The sequence below is a fragment of the Micromesistius poutassou genome, assembly GCF_964030765.1.
Source record: "Micromesistius poutassou genome assembly, chromosome: 8".
Taxonomy (NCBI): Eukaryota; Metazoa; Chordata; class Actinopteri; order Gadiformes; family Gadidae; genus Micromesistius; species Micromesistius poutassou.
This window is the reverse complement of record NC_140278.1, coordinates 5989810-6015519: the sequence shown is the minus strand read 5'-3', so window position 1 is coordinate 6015519 and position 25710 is coordinate 5989810. Positions and strand designations below refer to the sequence as shown.

General features: G+C 42.0%; 1 protein-coding gene across 2 annotated transcripts in view; it reads left to right on the top strand.

Moving 5' to 3' along the window:
• The first annotated feature begins 4999 nt into the window (after positions 1-4999).
• The window catches only part of trak1a (trafficking protein, kinesin binding 1a), a 34257-nt gene continuing 13546 nt past the window's right edge, over positions 5000-25710 (top strand). Inside the window, exons 1-6 of one of the 2 annotated variants that reach the window (XM_084471732.1) lie at positions 5000-5203; positions 11375-11569; positions 21898-21974; positions 24003-24119; positions 24695-24795; positions 25378-25486. In XM_084471732.1, the coding sequence (XP_084327858.1) occupies positions 21924-21974; positions 24003-24119; positions 24695-24795; positions 25378-25486 (378 nt within the window). In that variant the 5' untranslated portion in view covers positions 5000-5203; positions 11375-11569; positions 21898-21923. Of the gene's footprint in view, positions 5204-8347; positions 8509-11374; positions 11570-21897; positions 21975-24002; positions 24120-24694; positions 24796-25377; positions 25487-25710 lie in introns of those variants that run through there. The other variant, XM_084471731.1, reaches the window with a different exon arrangement.

Sequence of the window (25710 nt, the reverse complement as noted above, 5' to 3'; positions counted from 1 at the left end):
TCAGAATAGGTCGTATTCGACACACGTTTTTATTTATTGTTACCAATGATGTTGGAAAAGGTTTCTACTACGCCCTTAATGTCGTCACTGGGGTCCAACTTCACTTTAGAAACGATGTTAAGTTACTACTGTTTTTAAGAATATCATATCCGGTTTCGGTTTTGGCCATCAAACAAAAGCCTAAAGAAAGCGCTGTCATCAAAAAGTGTGTTGGTGTTGTGTTGTTGTTGTTGTTGTTGTTTTTTTGTGTGTGTGTGTGTGTGTGTGTGTGTGTGTGTGTGTGTGTGTGTGTGTGTGTGTGTGTGTGTGTGTGTGTGTGTGTGTGTGTGTCCTGCTCCCCCTAAAAAAAAAAATGCAAATTATAAAACACCTCCACTCTGCAGTCATCTCTGCACTCATGGCTGTACTTAAAATAATCATCCCTGTAAGATTAAGTCTAAGTTAATTTTCACAGTTTTATTTTTGTTGTGTGTTAAAAAAAAGTAGTTTGATTTGCGTTCTTCGAAATCTGTGGAGCACGCTGCTGATTTATTTTATTTTGAAAATCCCCTAAACGGAAGTCTGTTGAATGTAGTTTTTAACTTCCCTTGACCCGAATCCACTTTGTTTCACGGCATCCAGCCAGCCTACAAATGAGGCAACGGATTTTCCGAGGTGTATTTGATAAAAACGCGTGTCTTTCTATACCTCATACTTGTGTCTTGATGTACACGTGAGTTTCCTCTTTTTCTTTGTTCGTTTTCACTAATAATTAATTACTCATAAGTACTCTCTTGAATACTTTTTACTAGTTGTGGATCAAAGATCACATTAACTACGCCTGTACGGAACGTGTCGGACGCTGCATCTATCCTGGACTTCGTCCTACGTTCATTTCAAAAGGACTATTTTGCACGCATAAAAGACTCCGGTTGTGTCTGCTGAATTGGTAAGATGCCCTTTACAGATGTATCCATCCAATTATCCTATAGGTGTATTAGTTATGCCGTTTTATGTAGGCTACTGTAGGTGGACACAGCAGGTGGAATTGACACATGCTGGCTAGAAAAAAACACTAAAGTTACTTTGGGTGGATGACACTTTAGTTATTAGTTATTACGTTACACTTTTGATTTTCTCTTTATTTTAACATTTCGGTAACTTTCGAAGTTTGGAAATGCATCCTGTGTGTGTCAAACTTCCCGTTTCCGTGAGTAGATCAACGTTAATCTTCTCAAAAAACTGTTCCAAGTATTATTTATGTGGCATGGCTATACAGTATTTAAGAGCTGCCCTCACTGAAGAAAACCGTGCTCATGACTAATTCTTTATAATGAAAGATGACACACACACGCACGCACGCACGCACGCACGCACGCACGCACACACACACAGACACACACACACACACACACACACACACACACACACACACACACACACACACACACACACACACACACACACACATACAGCTATATTGTAAGGGTACAAAAACGTTACGTAACATTACGGAAACATTAAATATAATTCCGAATTTACTGCTTTTCACATACCTGGAATTAAACCGAATTTTAACAGAGGAGAAAACAGGACTAAGGTGATTTGTCACATTGTTCAAACCAATGGAGGCTATGTTCCCATTGAATCTCTCAGTCCTTGACTGGCTATTACAACGTGGATGAAATGAGTTGCACATTCAGTGTGGCAATAATGCATTGCCTTAGCTATCTGACGGGCGACCTAAGGCAATCATTAATTACAAGCTGCTGAGTAGTGTGGGCACTGGGCACTGTACTTAAGTCTTCACCCCTTCCATCCCTGAGGACGAATTTGGTCCACAATATTGTGCTCTGCGTTGTTTATCCAGTATTGCAGTGTTTCTACATACTTGCTCTTGGATGTACTCTGTTTTGGGGTATTGACTCATAGCTATTGGATAGAGTACCTCCTGAGGCATGGTGAACGATTCAGAAGTGCCTATGTCAACTTATTCTTTGATGCCAGCCGACTAATTTACTCTAGGATTCATTGTGTGGGGAAAAAAATGACTTGACACTAACTTAATCTCTCAAATTGGCAAATTCTCATGTTTAAATGTCATTAAGCAATCCAATGATTCATTGGCAGTCAACGGTTTTTAGGCCTTTAGAGGGGAGGACTCTTAGAAGTCTAAATTATGTCACGATTACGTTACTACTACTATGTTATAGCAGAACTTCTGGGCAGAGTGTCTGCCTCTAACCTGGGTCGGAAACCAATAACTGCAAACTAATTAGGATTAGATAAACAACGTTGTTCAAAATCAATATGAATCTAAAGAAAGTGAAACACCCAGTTCACCCAGATTTGAGCTTGTCTGCCATTAGACTTTATATCTGAACGTAAAGTCTGACTTGTCAATATGGAATCCATATTGACTTGTGTGATTAATGAAGCATTAACTTGTCAATATGGAATCCATATTGACTTGTGTGATGAATGAAGCATTAACTTGTCAATATGGAAGCCATAGATCAAAGTACACTCTATCCCTTGAGACCACACAAAGGCTTTTAACCCCGGCTTTTAACCCCCCCTCTCCATGACCTCCCTGATCCTGTTACCACCACTCTATCCCATCATCGTCACATCCTCTTCAGCCTATCTTTTACTCTGAAATGGTATTCATGTTTTTCATTTAAAAATCTTAGAGTATGTAAATAAGCCGTCAATTAGTAAATGCATTTTCAAACGGTAATGTTTGTTACTACAAATATAATCTACCTTTTGACAAACCAAAATGAGGAGTCCACTCTGAATCCTAAACTAAAGTATTTAGGCTCCTTAATTCCAATAGGTGATTGCGTCAGTGAGTGCCTTCTTCAATGTTCTTATCTAGCCTACTTCGGCCATGTTTCTGATGAGAGCCCATTATTGACCCCTTATTGATCGCATACATGCTTGAAATTAACTGGATATTGGGACACTAATTGGATCAATTGTAGATTGATAAATCTGGTCCGACCTTCCTCTACTTGGTACTCAATATAAGAGCATGATCATGGGAAGATACAGGCAGCGATTTACCAACATATATCCCATGAGACAATGGATGTACATGATTCTGATAGTGAAACTTTCACATCATGGGCAGTAACAACAAAGAAACCAAATTGAGGGGAAGTGACCATCGTGGAGAGTTTAGGATTTGCCATGGCTGAAGTCAGCCATGGTGAGAGAGACCAAGTTAATTTGTTATGCACTACAGGTGAAGTGGTCAGGTCTGAAAGGCTCCAAGCAAGGCTGCAAGACAGTTAAAGGAATCTACACAGCAAGGAATATTTCCACAATACTAGGGTAAGGGCAAGGTACAACACACTCATTGAACTCAAGCCATTATTTGTGGTCAAGGTTCCGATTCCTGAAAGTGAAAGACTATTCAAGATAATGTTCTGATTAACTTGGACCTCATAAAATCCTGCCAAAGTTAGATTTTGGGCTACATTGTTCTTGGTGTTGAGGAAATGCTGGTAATGACAGCCTTTGCGTTGTTCTGAATTGTTTCTTTTATTCCCAGTAACAATAACAACTGTTTCAGACATACTTTACAGTGTGATATGCTAACTCCTATAGTCAAGAGAGACTGTCTTGGATAACACTGGTTTCAAACCCATTCTTGGTTTTGTTTCTGTATACAATATCACAACATGATTGTCATACACACCCTCAGTCACTCAGTCACTCACTCGGATATAACTCAACTACCAACGAATATTCCATTAGCCCGGACTTTCACACACACACACACACACACACACACACACACACACACCCACGCACGCACGCACGCACACACACACACACACACACACACACACACACACACACACACACACACACACACACACACACACACACACACATAAAATGCCTGGAAGCCTCTCCTTGACTGTGAATGTACTTATCTCAACACAATGGATCGTTAGATCAGTGTTTTTAAACTTGTTGTACACATACCACTGGTGGTACATGAGGGTACTGTAGGTGGTACGTGGGATATTATTCTTGAATAACACAAATTTACCATAGTAAAAAATATATAGATTATTGAAAATATACAGTATATCCTGCTACATATCGTTAAGTGTATGTTCTTCTTAATATTTAAAAAATAGTGTTGCTTTGTGCTTTCCATCATAAATTTTCCACTGTTTTGTTTTTGATGGCTGTTTTGTGTTGCTTTGTGTTTGCTAAATAAACACACAGAGACCATAAACAGCATTTTCCACAAATTTTTCCTCCACTTCAGTTTCCCACTCGCCATGGTCTTTTCTTCAGCAATACTTCAGGAGAACCACTGATTTAGATAATAGCAAACTCTATAAGGACCAAGGTTACAGGAAGCATATTCATTAACTTATTTTTTAAAACATCCTTAACTTATCAAAACACATTTGCTCACCCATCCCATCCTGTACTTCTGTACTACTGTGAGCATTATAATCATTGTTTTTGTTGGCAATGGTGGTGGTGTTGTAAAATGGAGTAGTAAAACGTAGTCTACGGTGGCACTGGTGTATAATGTCTCAAGAATCCCTTAGTACCAGCTGCTATAATGCAATGGTTAAAGGTAAAGGCTCAGACATTCTCCAAAGTGTATTGTGGCCATGATCCCGTGAGTGGCCCACTGTGTCCCCCTACGACCCCCAGTTTGTAGTTTGTAGACCACAGCTTGTGTGAATCAAACCATACAGAGCGTGACACGTGTTACTGTTTAACAAGTGACTGATCATCATTCTCCTCTCTTCTTTTCCTCTTTTCAGATATTTGAGTAACTTCTGGAACAGCTTCTTGTTCCAAGAAGGATATCACGGGAGACACTCCTTCAACTTCCTGTTCTGTCCCTCGTTTGTGGTGCAGTCGACCTACTGAATCCCGGCTGCGATCAATACTGTCCGGTCCGACGTGGCTCAGACGTCGTCCATTTTACTGACTTTCTGACATTCATGAATGGCTGGTCCTGCAGTCGATCAGTGACCAATCGGTGCCAAGCTGGACCTGCCGGCTCCGCCTCCGCACACCTGGTCCAGCACCTCGACCCCGCCCCCTGAGCGGTTCTGCAAACACAGGCTCTGGCTCTCTAGTCCAGGGCTCAGCGCTGCCAGCTGCGAAGAGCAGTATGTCGCTGAGGCCACGCCCCCGGAGTACACAGCCCACTACAGAGACGCTGAAACGATTACAGGTAAGGTCCAAACACTGTCTTGTCGTTCACCGACCCCCGGTTATGTATTAAGGGTCAGATATTCGGGCAAAGTGGTCAGTGAATCAATTAATTACTTAAGATTCAGTTATTATGAAGTTTATTGGTGCATTGAACCACATTAAAATGAGGGGGGTGTTATTCTTAATGTTATTGCATGTAATGGACCGAGACATATTCCTTTCCCAGACACACTATACGACTGTTGTGTGGACACACACACACACACATGTGGGTGTGTGTTGTGAGAAACTGACCTTTCTATGTGACCCCCTTTATATTTACTTCCTCTCCCCAGAGTTCTTGGCAGAACTCGGGGGAACTTCCTACAATATCCACATTGGATACAAATGTAAATTAGTTTTCAATGTACTTACTTAGGATACAAGTCTTCCTAGAGTTCTATTTTTTCTAATTTTTTCTCTAATGTAAAACCCTCTCTCTAAAGATCTAGCTGGAGATGGACTCGTATTATTGTTGTGTTTATTTTCTAGCTGTAAGTCACAGTCTTGAGAATCAGAACATATATCAAGTTTATATGAACCAAAGACTAAACCCTAATAACCACATGGACAGCAGCAAACACCTAAAACCTAACTTTAATACCTGTGGGTACAACCCTAAGTATAAAGGGTGCCTTTAAACTCTCAATTGTGGTTTAGTATATTATAATTTTATTAAAGTTTTAGATGGTCAGCATATATTCTGGGCATTCCTGTAATGAAGACTTATTTGACGAGACAAGGATAGAGTAACAGAAGTTACTTACATGTTATCAAGTAATTAGTGCCCTCTGCTGGTATCTATTTGTTCCTACACCTGTAGTAGTTACAATCGCTGCAATACTTTATTGGTCAGACTCTCTCGTCTTTGCGGGTGCATCTTGTGCGTTCTGAAAAGTTGAATGGATCAATCCTGGTTGGGGGAAATTTGCTGTGGTTCTACCATTCAGTGGTAAAATAAAGAATTGGGTCACTAGCACAGATGGGAAAGAAGAGTTCTAATAAATGCAACACACTGTGTGTGTGTGTGTGTGTGTGTGTGTGTGTGTGTGTGTGTGTGTGTGTGTGTGTGTGTGTGTGTGTGTGTGTGTGTGCTTGGGGAAGACTTTCTTTGTATTTTGCAGAGAATTCACAACAATCACAACAATTGTTTTGACATTATTGTGTGGGTCACAACCAAAAGTTTGGCCTAGTTCATGCAGGCCTCAGTGTTGTTGATGGAAATTCAGATTGAGTCAGAGTTTTGATTACCTAATCAGCCTTTCTGTCATTCTCTCATTCTCTCATTCCCTAATGTCTCATGCAGCTTGCATAAGACATTTACATAACCCGACAAACAGGGAGCCCTAGCCCTCACCTTAACCTTACTGAAAGGCCCAATGTTACCCTGCAGTGGACATACGGCATAATAAGTGCGTAAGTGTGCTTCAGTGCCGCCATAGAATCTATCTCTGCTGTACTGAGGATGAGCAGAAGTAATATTGACAAAAGGAGGGAATCTCACTCCATGGCCACCTAATTGGGAATACCTTCCTGTTGTGTTCAACTCAGTACATAAAGAATGCAGACATGGTGAAGACATCGTTCAACCAAACAAAAAAAGGGGAATTTGATGTGTAAGTCTCATTTGATAAAAGCGTCTGCTAAATTATTAAACAACATCAGCATATAAAAAGAAAACCATAGTTTACAACCATGGTGTGGAGATAATATGTCTGGAAGCACAATGATGCTACAGTGCAACCATAGGAACAGAGAAGAAAGAAGAGGTGAGAAACATTTTCACAGTGAAAAATCCTTCTCCTTAATTGCTGATGGTTGGGATGGCATATTGGTGTTTACAGCATGGATCGACTCAGCAATGCAGGCTGATGTTCATAGTGTTGAATCACCTTAGGTCTCCTTAAAGTCTCCACGTGTGCATACATTTATGGCCATGGTCTTCCCGTTGAACGATCCCGGGCTGAACGATTCATCAAATTCAAATTCAAATTGCGATATGCAAATCGCAAAGGCTGCAATTACATTATTTTGATTTGTTTTGTGATTTGTTACCGTTACTAACTGGAGATCAGTAAGATTCATATTTATTTTTCTTTTACAATTCAATAGTTAAATAAAGATGTTATAATATCAATTTATCTCAACACATCGGCCTGACCTAAAAGAAAGAGCAATTTATATGTTGACTGCTTCCAATGTTGTGTTGGTCATACTAAAGAATTATTTATTGCCTTTTTAGTGAATAATACAGAACATAAGGAACTTAATAAATTTTTAAAAATCGCATATTAATTTGCAATCGCAATATTGGTCAAAATAGATTATTTCCCCAAATCGTTCAGCCCTACTTCCCGTTTCCCAATGTCTACAGGAAAATTTCATGCATCATCACCTCAATATCACATTTGTTGCACCAGTGTACCTTGAAGGCCTTCAAAGCCACCATAATCAACACCTGTTGCTCTTGCAGTCGCCAACAGGCATTTTGTCATGTATAACTGGATCTAAAATTGAACTTGGCATAACCTGAGGTATGAATATCCAAGATGCCACACCTAATATTGTTCAATGTGCTGATTGAGGGTTTCCTTTTGTGGCAGTTTTCCATGAAATACATATGACACTATACAATTTGCAAACAGTTGGTTATCGTTGTGTTGCGTGGCACAAACATTCCTAAATCACTTGTTTTTGGGAGCACACAACAGGAAGTTGAAGTGGCTGGATGGCCTTTTAAAGCACTTCCAGTTCTTGAAAGGCGGCTTGTGAAACGGTTAACTGTGCCTTCGGGCCAGCCGTTAGTTGTGTTTAGACAACCATAGAGAACAGGGAGATGGCTGGAGGGAGAGGGAAAGCGAGAGAGAGAACAGTAAAGTTGGTGTAGCTGTCTTGGGAGAGTTCCAGCTCTGTGTGTGTGTGTGTGTGTGTGTGTGTGTGTGTCTGTGTGTGTGTGTGTATGTATGTGTGTATCTAAGAAAGGGAGAGAAAAAGAGGGGGGGGGGTGGTCAAACTGGGCGGCCCATGTGAGTATCGTCATCGGCATGTCAGGCATGGCCAACTAGTTTGGCCTGGGTCTCTTCTACTCTTTCTCTCGCTCTGTCAGTGTCTCAGCCGCTCTCAGGCTCCAGCTGCCTCCTATGTTAACTGATACATTTAGCTATATACCTCGCTCTACATTTTCCTGCCATGTTATGAGCAACTTTGCTTCTTCTCTGGAGCAAATGAAAATGTAACTGGAAGACTGGCGAGGCTGTTGCTTTGTCTGGGCAGAAGCCACAATGAGTGAGTATGGAACTTAGCATGGAGGTTTGTTAGCTTGGCGCTAGTATACACATGGGATTATAAATGGTCTGCATGTGCCTCTTTTGTGTCTCTCTGTCTCAGTTGCAACCTTTTAACAACCTATCTTGGGTGGGTTTAGAATATATGGCCTGAACATTTTCTGTAGTTCCAATAAGTTGTCACCCTTGAGAAGAAAGAAAACAGTTCTCCAGATATTACAGTGTCACGGTTGGCAAATGTTAAATTGGTCTAATTATCTATTATTGGAGTTGAGCAATGTAACTCGAAGTGTAAATGTATGATTATTATTAGCAGTTATATTGGGTCTAAAGGGTTCTGAAACAGGTTCTAATAAGCGGGCGTATAGTTAAGTTTAAACCCAGGTCATGACCTCTGCTCTGTCTCTGGGTTCCTCTTCGACTCAATGTAGTTAACATGTTTTTGGGAGAATGTAGTCTTTGAGCACGCATTGATGATCACGATAAACCGTATGCATAACAAAATACCTTGAAGGCACACAGACTTGGCCTAGTGGACTGCCGGTCTAGCTAGGTGTTGTACCAAACGTTTGTTCCAGTCTATAATTACACTTGATCTTGAACTTGTCCTACTCATACTTTTACTGCTTTAAAAGCTGATCAGCCTCGGTGCATCTAAAAGTACGTCTCAGTTATGTAATTGGTGCTTAACTTTAAATGTCATGAGACGGTCGAGTTTGTAGTTGTTTTCTTGTTTGGGAAATGATTGAGGTCATTTGAGGATTGTTTGTTTAAGTTCAAAAACATCTGACATTGTACATGTCTTCTGTTTGTTTATCCTTATTCAGGTTGCCTTGGTCTTCTAGTTTTATGCAAATCCATGCTATACAGATACACATACACACAGTTCAAAGTAACCTACTCAGGATTAAGTTATTTCCAATTTTGCTAGAATGTTTTTATCTGCTGCTGGAAATGTATTTTCTTACTTGCCTTCCCTTCTCATGTAGACACAATAGAAGGGAAGTGGAGGAAGCATGTATTGCCTTGGGAACTTTAATTTCTTGAGTGACTGCACCCTTATGTATCAGCAACAGCACAGTTACTATTAGCAACTCATGTTTCTATTAAGATCTAGAGTAGAACAGTGTTGCTCCATGCCTTAACTCATCAGATTGGAAGAATCAATAATTATTTACCATATTTGCGATCCGACATCATTGACGAAATGTGCTCCAAGCTGGATTAAAGTGTAATCAAAACACTTGTAGGGGCAGCACCAGATATTACCCACCCGCGTCCTTGCTCTCATTTTGTCTAAGAAGCCTTTGCCTTGGAGTAAGGGTTAGCTCCGTTACACTTTTAACATTTGGGTGTGCCAATGGGCATGTGCTGTTCTCGGTCAGTAGAAACTAAACTCACAATTATGTTAACATGCATGCACTTAACAATTGTTAGTGCTATGCAAAATCTGGACGGGTTCACCCAGTTTCCCCCATTGCCTTTTCCAAACACATGCTAATAACCAAAAACTGCACCCGGCTACCTAATCACTCTGTTGTCACAGTGTTTAGGGTTTGAGTGGCATTTAAAAAGACACTGTTGTAAAGTAATCTTCTTTAGTATTTGCTGCCGTAGACATTATATTATTCACCTCGAATACTTAGTCTGTGTGTGTGTGTGTGTGTGTGTGTACATTCACATGTCTGTGTGTGCATGCATTTCCCTGTCTCAGCACAGTCAGTCATTGGGTCTGGATTTAGATCAGTATGAGAGACAGCATTGTTAGAGACAGATAGACGGAACAGATGGACGAACAGAGGGAAAGGGGCAGGGAGAGAGACGGGGGCAGAGAGAGACACACACATGTATAATCTTGCTTTGTGCGTCTGCTAACGCCGCCCATCTAAGGAAGTGGCTGTAGCATGTGTAGCAATAACATGGCAAGCTCGCTTACAACTTTAACAAGAGAACTTTTTTGAAACTGCTTTTAAACCAGGCTTGGGTATGTGTTTGATGAGAGGGCTAGCAAGAACAAACAATTCTTTCTCGCGAGCAGGCATGCAGTGAGGCAACAAGTGGTGAACATCTACCGGCAGACGGTGTTCTAAACTAGATAAGGGACTTTTATTCAACGAGTGAAGTCTATATCGGACCAGGGAGCAGTACTTTTGAACTTCCTACACAGATGAGTGGCACAGAGAGGTTCTCATGGCTGCAGAGTTGGGTAAGAAGATGACTTCATTTTCCACCTCACTGCTTGAGTCACGGCACTCCTAGGTTTTATCCAAACTCCACAGTTTTAGTGGAACACTTTAAAGGAGTTTCCAGGAAAAACAGCTGTTTAGATCAGAAACATTGTTTCCATGGAAACCTTTTTTTCTTTCTTGTAGCTTGTAGCTGGTTTTGTTTTGTGTGGTAAGGATTGTATTAACCTTGTGCTTCACACAGTGTGTCTGGGATGATTTATATTACACATCATTTGGAGGAATACATACTTGTAGTTTAGTTATGACTGCAGCATGATTATCTTCTCTACATAATACAATGGCGTTAATTATAAGCTTTAAAAGGAAAATACATGTGTAGTTCTTCCATGCGCCACCTGGGGGTGTCTCGTACTATAGTCTGCCCTAAAGCAACACGCCTTCTGGCTTTCCAATAGGAGAAGATCCTGTGTTGTAAAATGTGGGATGACTATGATGAAGCTGATGAGTTGAGCCAAAAGTTGATGGATCATTCAGTTCAAGCTTTCCAGGGGCAAAAGAAGGATCATGGACAATATTCATGAGACCAATTAATAGTGTTTCTGCTTAATGGGTATTTTAATGCAAGCAATTAAAAATTATTTCACTGACCCACCCAATTTTCATTCTTTATTCTTTCAGATGTGTGTAACAATACTGACTTGCCCGAGCTCGAGATCATCAGCCTATTGGAGGAGCAGCTGCCAGTCTACCGGCTGAGGGCGGACACCATCTTCGGCTATGAACAAGATGATTGGCTGCACACGCCACTCACCACCCCTGACACCGCCCTCCCACTCACTACCGAACAGATAGAGGAAACCCTCAAGTACTTCTGTAAGTGACTTTATGTTTTAAACATCTGTGCTCCGTACAAAGTCAAACTGCTTGGTTTAAATCGATGCTACCTACTGAATCTGCCCTCGGAAGACCTGAAAACCTAAACTGGCCCTAGATGCTGGATTGATTTATTTAGTGTATGAGAACTATGTCACGGGACTGGCCACTCACATAGCGTAGCGGTTAGGGTTTTAAAAGGCCACTGGGTTCAATCTCTAATGTCCTGTGTCTGCTAAATGAATAAATAGTTTGGTAAATGACCAAACAATGAACATGATTGTTTCTGTCACACAGGCATGGACTTTTACTCTGTGAAATAGTTGAGGTTTAAAGGTGAGGGGGGTAAAATTACAAGAAGGACACTCACCTTGAGACGGTGGAGGTGTAGGGTAACGGGGAGAGGGAGACAGTCTGTGTCACGTGGCAGCCGTCCACAGTTGCCACAGCAAACACTGCTGTGAGTGAGTGAGAGACCTGCTGGGTACCTCTCTCTCTCTGACTCACATCTCACTCTGCATCACATTCTTTATCACATTAATCGTGTCCTATGCCAGTTGGAAAGCTTATGCTCTTGTGTGGTATATTGGTGTATGTAGGTGAGCCTGTGTGTGTGTGCATGTGCGTGTGCATGTGTGTGTGTGTGTGTGTGTGTGTGTGTGTGTTTGCAATTGAAATGCTGTTGTTTTCCCATCACTTAACCTCTTAGGTCATAATATATAAACATGCTGTAAAACAGACGCACACACACAAGAATGTGAAATAACAGTTTGCCCGAGCAATAATTCAGCTCTGAGCGCATTCCAAGGTCTGCTTGTACAGTATAAGGAAAAAAGGCAAAAAAGCAGTTTCAGCTATAACTCAGTTTAAATATAGCTTTTGGTTGGGGAAGTATGTTGACCTCAACGACCCTATTGTCAACATCACATGCCTTTAGTAAACACAAAGGTCATGACAAAACCTAGACAATGCGTACTGTACAGTGAGTTGAGAGGTTCAGTCAACAATCACAATGAATCTTTCAGCTTCCTTTGGGGCCATTACATTTATTTACACTGACATTTTTTCCGCTGTGTAAATTGGACTCTTGGTAAAGTTCAAATTTTAAGAAGTGTAAATGTTATGATTTGATAAATGAAAACTACTCTACGATATGAAACTTAGGTCGAGAATCACTAGTATCTTGTGTTGATGCTTTGTTCTCATGAGATACTATTGGAGCGCTATGGTGGTGTCACAGGCAAGAAAGGTCAGATGTGATTGGTGAACTTTCCTCATTTTGAGGTATAAGACTCAATATTTGTTTAAACTACCATATTTATTTTCACCCATACACATGTGTCCCGCTAAACACAAAGTCCCTTGGTTCCACTAGGGCAGTGTGAATAGTGTCATGTACGTGTGTTGATTTATGTTGAGGTAAAGTGGTTTGACGTCTCGAGGTCAGGTGAACGTGTGCCTCTCTGTAAAGGGAACTACCGGAAAAACCCATGTGACTGCTCTCTGATATTGGATAGGACGAAAGCTACGTGTGAACCGTGAAGTGAACAAGCACCTTGACTCTTTAAATATCTCCACATTTGGCAGTGTCCCCTAAGGTTTCTTGAAAGAGACAAGGGTAACAAATAGGCTACACACATATATGCACGCACGTACACTCACACGCTGTAACTAAGTATGAGACACACGTACAGTATATAAATCATTCACAACGTACACACACCCAGCATCACTGGCATCATGGAACCGATAGGAAGGAGAGGGAGATGAGAGGAGAGTCAAGCAAACCAATCAGAGAGCAGCATTTCATCCATGTAGCGTGTTGTGATGATGTCACGGCCACATGGCAGGGTGTGTCAGCATACAAAACAGAAGAGCATAGTATATACACCAGTATTACAACTCAAAATGTATAGATATTTTTATTTTATTTTTTATTGTGTATTGTAATAATGTTATATACTGATACTGCTTACCACTCCCTAAATCTATTGTTCAATGTGATGTTGAAATTGTTGTTAGTGCAGTCAAGGAGTTGCACAAGCTGTTTCCAAACCCAGGCTTTATTGCTTCTGTTGTAAAATGCTTCTGCGGTAAAATGTAATGGGCAGTGTATCATTAGTTAGTATCAATCTTTTCATAGCTTATAAAACAACATATGTACAACATATGCATTTAATTTAGTTAAATAGATTATCAATCATATAGGCCTGCCCGACATCTTTAAAGTATGCACATCCCATGGCTTGTCTGCAGCTAGAATATTAGCTTGTGCTGGCTAGTGGTAGCCATAGTCCTGCTTTAATGGGCTATTCAGCACATTTTAGCTTTTCAAGCCAATAACATACATAACTGTAAATGGCACATTCTCTTATGAGCTACAGATATTTTCCAGCAATATAGGTTGCACTGCATGCATGCGTTTGATCATGTGCCTGTTAGGGGAGTGCACGTGAGTGCGACCCGTGTTGCATCACTTCTGCCAACGCAACATTTTGTGTGCTGGCAACTGCTTTCAGCCATGCTGGAGTCAGAGCCTATCGCCATAGCAACCATGCACAAGGACGAGGTAGAGGGGTTAAAAGGGGGAGGGGTTTGTGATGCAAACATGCGAAAGGAAGGCAGAGCCAGATTGTCACCAGTCAGACCCACAACCAACTCTGATTGGCTATGTGTGCCTTCTAAACCCACCCACCCCTCTGAGTCATGAATAGCATCATTTCTGCTGCAAAACCCGTGACTGCTGAACCCACATACCCCTCCTCTCTCTCTCTCTCTCTCTGACTCTCTACATTTATTGAGTCACTGTTAGGGATGCGGTGGTCCATGTGCGAAGCACTGTGCAGGGTGTTATGAAAGAGCTCACAGCCCTTGATAGCTGAACTGATGTACCAACTGCAACCTCAGAGGACAGGATTCACTGCTGGGTAAAAAGAAAAGCTGGACCAAAATATGAATCACAAACGGATGTAAGGACTGATGAGTTGGACCAACACATTCTTCTGAAGAGCAAAGAAAACACTGGAATGGTTAATATTATTACTGATGTTGTCTGAGGCCAGCTTGCGTCAGAGGAGGAGAAGGCAAGTGGACAGGTGAACCGACTGTGAGGTTATCAAGGATATCTGCGCCCAGTGACAGCCCATTATGACCTCAATTACCGCGAGTGTGGACGTAGCAGCATCCGTATGTTACTGGGATTAATATGCAGCATTCATTGCTGACCAACGGGTGCCTCACAAAATAAGGGCATACGCTATGATGGCACCGTTGCACAATGATGCATGTGGGACAGACCCCGCGTCTACCAGCTGGTAGCTGCAAAGCATGTTGGGATTGGTGAGGTTCCCACGAAGGATCAGCTGGCTAATTGGCGCCACCAGAAGGACGGAGCCCCAGAGAGGTCCGGTGAAAGGGGAGGAGGATGTTCCGACTGCAGTAGGCAGGGACACTGCTGAGTGCCATGGTGGAACTGGAACCAGCATAGCGCCGATCCAAACCATTGACCATGAACAGACGAGGTCAGGCGCGTGGGCAGCGGTTCGCCAAGGCGGATTACTACGAGTGTGACTGGTACTATGAGGAATCCACTGATGGTAAGGGCAAAGAAAGGGGTTTTCTTCAGGAGGTTAAACTCCAACAAGGTGTTTAGAGTCTCACTGAAATGATGTTACTCTCCAGGGGTTTGTGAAGATGTTAATTATCATGGAGCTCGGTAGAAATGATACACGCAAGTATGTGCTGGTGATTACGACCTAATCAAGTCATTGATGTGACATATGCTGATATTGGCATTCCTGTTGTCAGAATGCCTTATGTACTACTCGCTAAACGTTTTCAAGACCTGAGCTTATTGTTATAGTCGCATTGCTATCGTGACATTGCATCTATTCACAAAAAAAAATAATTCTTCTGTCATGTACTCATGGTACAAGGTCCAGAGAGAGGGGTCAAACTCAAACTTCAGCTGTAACCTTCATTTACCAGGGCAAGTTATACCAAACTTTGCTTCAAAACTATTGTTGGTGTATGAATGTGTGTGATAGATCGATGAAATCAAATTGATACAGCATTCACACAAAATGCTCTGGCTGCACATTGTAAACATACAGCATTTTAGACTAGCGTGTAGTGTGTATGATGCTGGATCGTCCAAAACATGGTCGTTACTTTTTTCTGATCAAACCTTTATAGAAATGGGTCATTCAACATTTTAGTTGTATAGATGAGGCTTCATAATATGTAGCATGTTAAATCATAGCGGGCGGTTTATAAGGTTTGTGGTTTATTCATCATGGCATTGGCCCAGGAGCTGTTGGATATTGTCTGGCAAACGGCTGGTTAAACCCCTGGCTCCGCCTTCCTGAGTGTCGAGGTGTCCCTGAGCAATACCCATATCTCCAACTGCTCCAGATGACCTGGCTGTCGCCCTGTGTGGTTGACACCACTTGGTATAGTCCTGGAGTTTACTCAACATCATATTGTTAAGTAGTTGTTTACTTGGTCTTAATTATAGTCAGTCAGACATTTTTATTAATGACTAACAAAGAGTATGTTGTGAGTTGTATGTTGTGAGTTGTATGTTGTGAGTTGTATGTGTGGTCAATTAATGTCATGTCAACATCACCCCCAGCTGGATATCTCCTTAACTCTATTGGTATTGTTCCTCTTCCCTGTCCCCCCGCTCTCTTCTGCTCAGTGAGCAGGATAAAGGTTTTAGGCGCTCCAACTTTTCCCTCATTTGCTCTACATATGTCCATTTCTTTAATTTGGTCACGTTCACATCATCAAGTGTGTATTATATAATATCATCAAATAAATCAGGCCATTTATAATAATTAATTGAATATACTGTATATATATATATATATAAAAAATTGATTTGTAAAGATGTTCAGACGGATGGATGGAAATTAGTTTCTGAAATTATTATTAAAGTTATCAATAATATATAATATAATAGTCTCCATAATGCATTGGAAGCTTTCAACAGAGCGAAGAATGGACGACTGGGTTACCAGCATGTTGTTTTGACTTTACCAATGATGACGTTACAATATTCACCGAGCTAAAGAGCATAGGTCTGGAGGATGAGAGGCGCATTCCTGACCACAGGAAGCAGTTTCATTGGTTCGGCTCCATGTTGACATAATCCAACATCTGTGCTGGCCGAGGGCAGCGTTGCCTGTGGGAATCATGTGGACGTCCTAGTGGAGTACAGAGAGGGGAATAGCAGCCAGCTGCTGGCTGGTGTTATTTTGGGATGATAGGAGAAGTAGGAGGGACAGGGGGCAGTGGAACTAGGTTGTCATATATTTAGCCCATTGATTTGCATGCTCTTCTAAGCCTGCTCTTGTCCATAGCTTGTCCACTATTTGTATATATGTTTTGACCTGTCAACTAAGAAATGTATAACGATTGCAATATGAATGATATTGTTTGCCGTTATTATGGTATTATTTTCAAGGAGAGGGGGAGGGGCTTTCCAGTGTCCACATGGCCGCTATCAGGAAGCTTAGCTTTGAGCTTAAAAGTAATCCAGAGAATCCAAAGCAGAGCCACTGACAGGCACTATGGCGATGTTTTAATGGGTCTTTAATGACTCCCTTCGCCGGGCAGTGTAGGGAGTCAAAGGGACTGACGTGTAAAGCAATGGGTGAGGGTTGGGTTAATGTGTCTGGCTTTGTTTGAGGTGTAACCACAACACCATGGTGAAGCAGGCAGGAAAGCCCCTAGTTGGCATCTGTTTTCCGACCAGTTACATGGATTGTGTATAGGCTATTGTTGAGGTGTATTATTAGCCCTGCCTGATCCCATGTGACCGGGTCCTACATAAACAGTAAAGGTGTACAGCTTACCATATCCCTAAAACTTTGCAAACAGGCATTTCTGCAACTTTATTAAGAGTTACTTCAAGCTAGCCGATTTCTTTACCACCTAAAGACATTACAGTTTCTCATTGCCATAAGGAGTTCTGGACTTTTACCTTTAGTTAGCGACACATGCTCACTGGTCAAACGTTTCCCTTATGCCTCATATACACACTTTGAGCTAAAACGCACATAGCTACATTGAATTGGTGGTTTTATTGACACATTAATACGATGTTGAGCGATAAAGAGAACCAGGAAAGGAAATATAATCGCTGTAGCGAGACGCAGCACACATTGCTCAACCAACGACAGCAGACTAAGAAACATATACCACAATACTACATTGTCACGGGCTATGCTTCACCTTTGTCCCCCTGCATGCAGTGCATGCTCCTTCCTTTTCTTTGAATACAACGGGTGTATCACATGGCCCGCCATCCTCACCGTGGTTACACTGGCCCGAGCCCCGCCCCGCTGGGAGCAGGTGTACACTGTGTTCGCTGCCTATCGTGTGTTGACTCGGGCTTCTTTTCCGCTTACCTTGTTGTCATAGAGGATTCATCGGACTGTGCCATTGCCAATACAAAGTGGAGGAAAGTGCTTGTGCCTTAGACTCCTCCCCGTAGGCACAGGTGTCTGTCTAGGTTGGCTCTGCCTCAGCTAACAACTGTTCCTCCCTGGGCTGCACCACCTTCATTCAGAGGGGGGGTTTGAGGGGAATGGACATGGAGTGTTACGCACTTGGAGTTAGGTCAATAGATATTCCATTACAGGGGTGTGAATCTGTAATGAATCTGTGAATCTCTCCTTCAGATGTAGCCTTATTTAAAATAATTATTAAGTACATATAACAAGACAAGCTTCATTAACAGTTTTCCCCTGTTACCCACACCAGAGTTCATTAGACTGATCTGTGGCCAATCAGCAAAGAGTGGGAGGAGCAGAGTGAGTCTGTAGTCTGACATGAGCACCACAACATAAGACGGGATACACCATACAAACATACACTGAATGAATCGCAACTTAGCAGAGCTGCTGGAGCATTTGGATATACACTTTCAAAAGGAGATACAGGGTGAGGCACGGTATTTGTAGAGTTTGAAGAACAACCTACAAGCCACCTGTTGATTGCTCAAACAATACTTGAAACTGACTTACACTCTCATACACACACACACACACACAATGACCGGGACTGGAGTCCTTACGTTGTACTGGCATGCAGTATGGATTAGCTGTTAGCAGCATTGCCAATTAGTTTGCATGACAATGCCCACTTCTCCTGGTACTGGAGACCGCCTGGAGTGCTCTTATCAGGAAGATGAGGAGGAAGAAGAGGAGGCAGATGAAGCTGAAGAAGGAGGAGAAGAGTATGTTTGTCTGCCCCACAATGGAAAGACAGAAGAAGAGGAGGAGGAAGAGGAGCGAGTTTTGTGCGAAGGTAGCCTGCATGTAGAAAAACAAACATGTAATTCACGTGAGAAATTGCTTTTCATAGCAGGGATAAGTTGTCTTGTCCTGTTCATTCTGGTCGTGCTGCTGCTCTTAAAACACGATTCTGTGTACGTTCTAATGCTGTACTGTTATCATCGCTTCTTATTTTGCGGCCGTATGCAGGTTGGTGCTGAACCTGTAGTTCAAGTGTACACACTGTGAAGATACGGTCCACTTACCTGCTTGTTTCACATGTTCAAACATGGGCTAGGCCTTGTCAAACCAGCAATGAGGCCAAGTGTGTTGCACATGTAAAGCATTAGGAGAATGTGATAATACTGTACAGTTACTGCAAGTCCATTGGCTTGATCTAGGACCGCCAGTGGTACTGTTGGCAAGGGGAAACACCCTCTGTGTTTTATGTGACCCTATATGTCTGAGCACTGTCCTTGAACTTGTTTCTTTTCGGTGTTGCTTAGGAGCCAACAGTGACACTGAGCAGCCTGTAACTCTAAACCTCAGGTTTTATTGGGCATCTTTCAGCTAATGAAAAGTGGGTCAAAAGCAGTTATTTTTCCATGGTGAGCGGTCTCAGAGGGGACTTGTTGGAAGTTTACATGTTGAGCATCGCAGGATCGGGTGGCAACGGGGAGACGTGCAGACCTGTGGGCAGCAGACTAAGGAATTTCATGCCGCACCCTTTATTCTTTATCACCTTTGGCCTGATCAAGAGATTGGTAAGGAAGAAAACACCTTCCTGATTCCTTCAAAAGATTTAACATGAGAATTTCTAAATGCAGAAATGAATTCAAAAAGGCTGTCAGAAAAAGGGAGATGTCAACAGAGCACCTTATTATATAATCAACAGTTTGAAAGAAAGCAAAACCATATTAAAGGGATCTAAATTGAGTTTGGTGATCAGTGATGATGAACTAACTTGGTAGCTAGAGAACAGTGTATCAAGCACGGTATAACTTTCCCATTCTCCACAATCCACATGGCCATTTCCTCCTTGAGCATTCTTCAACCCACATTGATTACTGTAACGCTCAATTTGACACAGACCAATCTATGCAGCTCCCAGGCTTCCACTCAGTCTTGTTGTTCACCTTGAACAGTAATCCAGACTCAATCAAGAGCAGGCGTTCCAATTCATCTTTTGAAATACGATTATAGTTCTGTGCGAATGGGTGTAGGCCGACGCCTTTGTCTGTTTATCTTTTATTATCATAGGAGCGAAACAATGCATTCATGTGTGTGGATGCACTCCATGCCCAAATATGTTGATCAAGGGTAGCGACAAAGAAGCTGATGTGCTTGTGTGTTTCCTGTTAATGATCCCTCTGATTAGTTGCCATGTAAATATACTTCACCCCTTAACACACCCAGGAGAGATAAGTGTGTGTGTGTGTGTGTGTGTGTGTGTGTGTGTGTGTGTGTGTGGGGGGGGGGGGGTTGCTAGGCGATAAGCTGTTGTTTTTTTTACATGGACTTACATGGACACTGTAATAATATATTTACTCCAAATGTATTCAGTGTATTTGTCACTAGTAGTCAACACATGTATGTTGCTTTCAGCAAAGAACTTGACTAAAAAGATCCAGCGATTGTTTTCTGTTTTCCACCATGTTGGACCATGCTGGTATCCCTTAAGGTTCCTTACTCTTCCCCTTGGGTTTTTGGAAGTACCAACCTTCTCGTCTGAGTCTAAGGGATAGAGTTAGGTGAAGCTGTCGAATAGAATTTGAATGTGGGCTTGTGGTCACGATAATGACTATGTTGTGACTGAAGGGGTGGCCAATAATTCAAAATAATTTTGAATTATCTCTCATCTTAATGTGATACCTATTTTTCCCTATCTCCCACTTGATTGCGTTGGGCCCATGAGAGCTCATTTGTGTTTTGTTAGCATGATTTGTGTTTTGTTAGCATGGAGCTATTGGAGGCACACAGAGCATGCCCTGCAAAGGACATGGAAAATAATAATAATCCAGTTGCTAAAGATTTAAATTATTCAAAGGAGAAACATTTTGGGTTATCAAAAGTTACAAAACGTTCTCCTGTTTCCCCTATCTGCAGTCATCTCTTAGAAGATAACAATGAAATGAATTTGCATGGCACAGCTCTGCTTTGCATTCTCTCCACCCTGCTTGCTATGTATGTCATGTTTTAATAATGTGAGAAAAATAAAGATAGGTATTCGCAATATGTATGGATACTTTTTATTTCGCTAGGATATAGCCATGCAGACTGCTTGCCCTTCATCACACTTTGTTGAAGAAACATCAAGTCAATTGCTGGCATATGATGAATATACAGTGTAGACTACAGCAAGAAACAGATATTACATAACAGGCAATCTCATTTAGGTCATTGTATTTGTTCTAATAGGCTTATCATAGGTGTGGTAAATGTTTAAATCACTGGTACTCAGTGCCCTATTGTCATGAGTTGACTGTTCCTTAACAGGTGCGTTCTGTGTTTGTGTTTGGGCTTGTATTGGTGCATGGGTTCAGGGAAGCTGATGGGACCAGTCTTGGGCCCCAAGGCTTGATTTGTGCCACATCGTGACACATGGAAACGTAAACACATAACAGCAGGCATAACAGCATTGTCAACTGTCAAACTTTGAACGCTTTTCATTTATTGCGCATTTAGATTTATTTTCCCATTGTACATATACATCTAGCAAGAGGGGTGTGTATGTATGTATGTTTGTGTGTGTGTGGGTGTGGGTTTGTCACTCGCATCAGTAAAACTTTACCAGCCTTTCTTACTAGCAATGGGAAAGAAAACCTACAAATCATACATAACCTGGGTTTGATTGGTTTATTTCTTAACGACATACAATACAAATTATGCACAGAAATCTGTTTTGATGGTTTGTGGTTTTTTTTTTTAATGAATAACATCCTGTATGCTCTGTCTCTCTCTCTCTCTCTCTCTCTCTCTCTCTCTCTCTCTCTCTCTCTCTCTCTCTCTCTCTCTCTCTCTCTCTCTCTCTCTCTCTCTCCCCTCCAGTGCTGTGTGCTGACAGAGTGGGCCAGATGACCAAGACGTATAGCGACATAGACGCCGTCACTAGGCTACTGGAAGAGGTACGTTGTCACGAAACACACACACACACACACACACACACATGGAGGAACAAACATGGAGCACAATGTTTTACCATGAGCACAACACTAAAACTACAGATCAGTTTTCTTAAACTTGTCGTTCACTTCTGGTTAAGAGGATATGGTGAGAGGCCTATCCCAGCAGACTGTGTTTCACTATGGTACCGGTATATAGTTATGTTACACACGCTGTAGGGACCTCATGGTAGGCTGGAGGCCCGGTGGTGGTGCTACCTGAAGATATGGAGTCGGTTTGCAATGCCTAGCACATACTTGCTATGAGAAATGTGGCTAATCGGATAAGTGATGGTGATGGGGTTGTTGGACTGATTTTCCAGGGTGGAGGAGCAGACTGTTCTCCCAACAAGACATACAGCGCCAGTATATGAGCCTAAGGCTCACAGATGAAAGTCCTTGCATTATTTCAGTATTATGAATGTTACAAATTGGGTGTTGGTGGCAGCACTGTTTGGATTTCATCATTTGGAGTTCATCGCCAAAGGGCCCGCCAAAAAAAGAAACTTTGAGATTGCCACTCTAAGCATTTGGACACAGGCTGCTCTGTTCACCTACAATGCTGACCATTCAAAACGACATGGTCGATAAAACCATATCATAAAACCTAATTTGTGAGTCTGACATTCAAATGTGTCTCGCGTGATGGCCAGCTACTCCATCTAGACATCCTGATGCATGGTGTCCTTTTAAGGTCAGCTTCTTGGGCAACAAGCTTCATCTTCACTTTGACTTTATCCCACTTGTTTGATTGGTTGATTTTTAATTTAAATGCACGGATGTTGCAGTCCTGGTGTGTTCTGTTGTATTCATTGACTTGCCAAAACACAGACACACACGCAGATTAAACTAGGACACATGAAACATGATCTGCATCATATCTTAGTACAGTCTCTTTCAGTGGCACTAGGGACTGTGCTGTACGTGACATATCGCTTGTACCTTATTTGTGTGGGAGTGAAAGAACTCCTCACGAGACTCGAATGTGATTTGGATTCTATATATGGTATTCAGTTATGAGTGGTTAACGAACAAATTAGATAGTAGTTCAAATACTTCTGGATATTGTAGTTCCTGTACACATTTCTTCTGAATTGTAATTATTGTGAAATGATTTGAGTATAAAACAATACAGCACAAAATTCCAGTGATTCTCACCTGGTGGGTTGAGACCCGTATGTGGGTTGTGGTGACCCATAGGTGGGATGTGAGGGGATTTTGAGCATAGATTGGCTAAATCTTAATCTTTAGAAAGTTGCCCATGCATTTACTGATATTCCGATGTTAATTCATGTTTCAATGACTTATCATTTCATTGAGTTCAGCCACAATTGTCTGAGCTTTTTGTTACATAAAGGCATTGTTGATTACACCAATATTGAAAATAAAAATTTAGAAAATTCAAAAATACTATACGATGCAGGAAAACCCTATAGTCTGATTGTACTGCATTGTTAACGTACAGTACAATTGGAGAGTCGTACCCGGAGCCTTCCTCCAGGTACTCATCATTGTGCTCAGCATACCTGTAATTCGAGCAGAATGCCTCTAGTCCTTTGTCCGGGACGACAGAAATATTTCCGCAGTCCTTTGTGAGTCCACTGTGTGCTTTAATTACATATCAGTGGGTGTCTTTGTGTTACATATTGTGCTCACATTCAGCACTGTTGGCTTTAGTGTTGACCAAGCAAAAACGTTGTTTAGGCAGGGTGATGCAATTATTTTGGCCTTCTTTCTTCAATCTTGGAAGCTTGGAGTTTTTCATATGCATTCCGTTCCCACTTTTACGGGCTTACAGAGAATAGCAATTGCAATAATGTGCCTCACCAGACATGGCGCTGTTGCTGAGATTAAATTGTCCGTTTTCACTCATTTCGTTGAACTGCAATTGGCAACAATTCAAGAACTCTGTTGTAAAGGCCATTCTCCTCATGCTTGTGACTGCTGTTCCCTTAATGCTAACCAATGTGTTATTTTCTTCTACCTGTGCAGAAAGAACGCGACCTGGAGCTGGCCGCTCGCATCGGCCAATCTCTGCTGAAGAAGAACAAGACGCTGAGCGACCGGAACGGCCTGTTGGAGGAGCAGGTGGAGCACATACGAGAGGAGGTAATCCTGCAACAGCAGCCCTCCGCCAGCTCTTATGTAACGCCAGAGCTGTGGCGCTGACGACAGTGACGCCGGGGGCAGTGCTCACCGTTGGTTCAATGATACTCCACCTTGTGCAGGGGGACGCTTTCTTGGTGTTTTTCATGATATAGGACCGTGTACTGACACTGTTCATGACCAGGAGCTGTTGTTAAAACACAACACAATGAGGAGGAGTAGATGCCTCATAATTTTCGATCCTTGACGCTAATTGTGAAGAGGGTTATTATGAGATGGTGCTGGTTTAATGACGTACCCTGTAGGGATCAGAAGTGTGAAATATGTATGTGAATTTGTTTTATTTGATTATTTTGTGTGTGTGTGTGTGTCTCTCTCTCTCTCGCTCTCTCTCTCTCTCTCTCTCTCTCTCTCTCTCTCTCTCTCTCTCTCTCTCTCTCTCTGTCCCTCTCTGTCTCTGTGTGTGTGGGTGTGTGTGTGTGTGTCTCTCTTTCTCTCTCTCTCTCTCTCTCTCTCCCTCTCTCTCTCTCCGTCTCTCTCACTCTCTCTCCCTCTCTCTCCCTCTCTCCCTCGCATAGGTTTCCCAGCTGCGTCACGACCTCTCCATGAAGGATGAGCTGCTCCAGTTCTACACCAGCGTGGCGGAGGAGAGTGAGGGCGAGTCCACCACCTCCACGCCGTAAGTCCTGCCTCCCCGCCCCCGTCCCCTCACCTCCCCTTCTCTCCCTTTGGCTCTCCCCCCACTCTCACACCTCCACAAGACGGAGGAATATATGATCTGAGAGCATGCCAATGTCCCCTATAGTGTCATTCTAAGAGTACGACCGGGACATGGGAACAGGCTGAAACGGGTGTGGGTTGCCCTACATATTGACACAGATTGGAAAATCGAAATTGGATATTTAGGATTTTAAATCAATTTGATTTGTAGGCGGTATTTGTAGATTGATTATTCTCTGTAATGTCGATGAGAACGATCGTATTGATGTTGAATACATTTAATTGTTAAAGTATTTTAATGATATATTAGTAATAATACAGCAAGTAGCCTAGTTCTATTTCCACACCTTGTGTTCCTTCATTGTGTCCCATTGACCTATTTATAAAACATCCATATAACAAAACAAATAAGGTTTCAGTTTTTTCTTTTCTCTGACTGACTGTTATTGAGCTATATGTAAATAAGAGTGTATATCATTTGGATATTGATCACTTTGTCTCTGCTGCTCTCTCTCTTCTTCCGCCTTTGGGATGTTTCCAGGATACGGCAGAGCGATCCGAATGTCACCGTTGCCACTTACTTACCTCTGGACTCCCTGCAGAAGAAACTCAAAGACCTGGAGGCTGAGAACATATCTCTGCGCTCCGAGGTAGAACACGCACACACAAACACACACACACACACACACACACACGCATGCACACGCACAGATCGCAGGCTACACAGTTATATCAGTGAAACTCAGGATAGAAAAATAAAGACTTTTTTCCTTCTAGGACTTTACTATATTATTATTATTCAGAAAAAATTTAAATTCTGTCAAAGGTCTTTACAATGGAGTTTTATTCACACACACACACACACACACACACA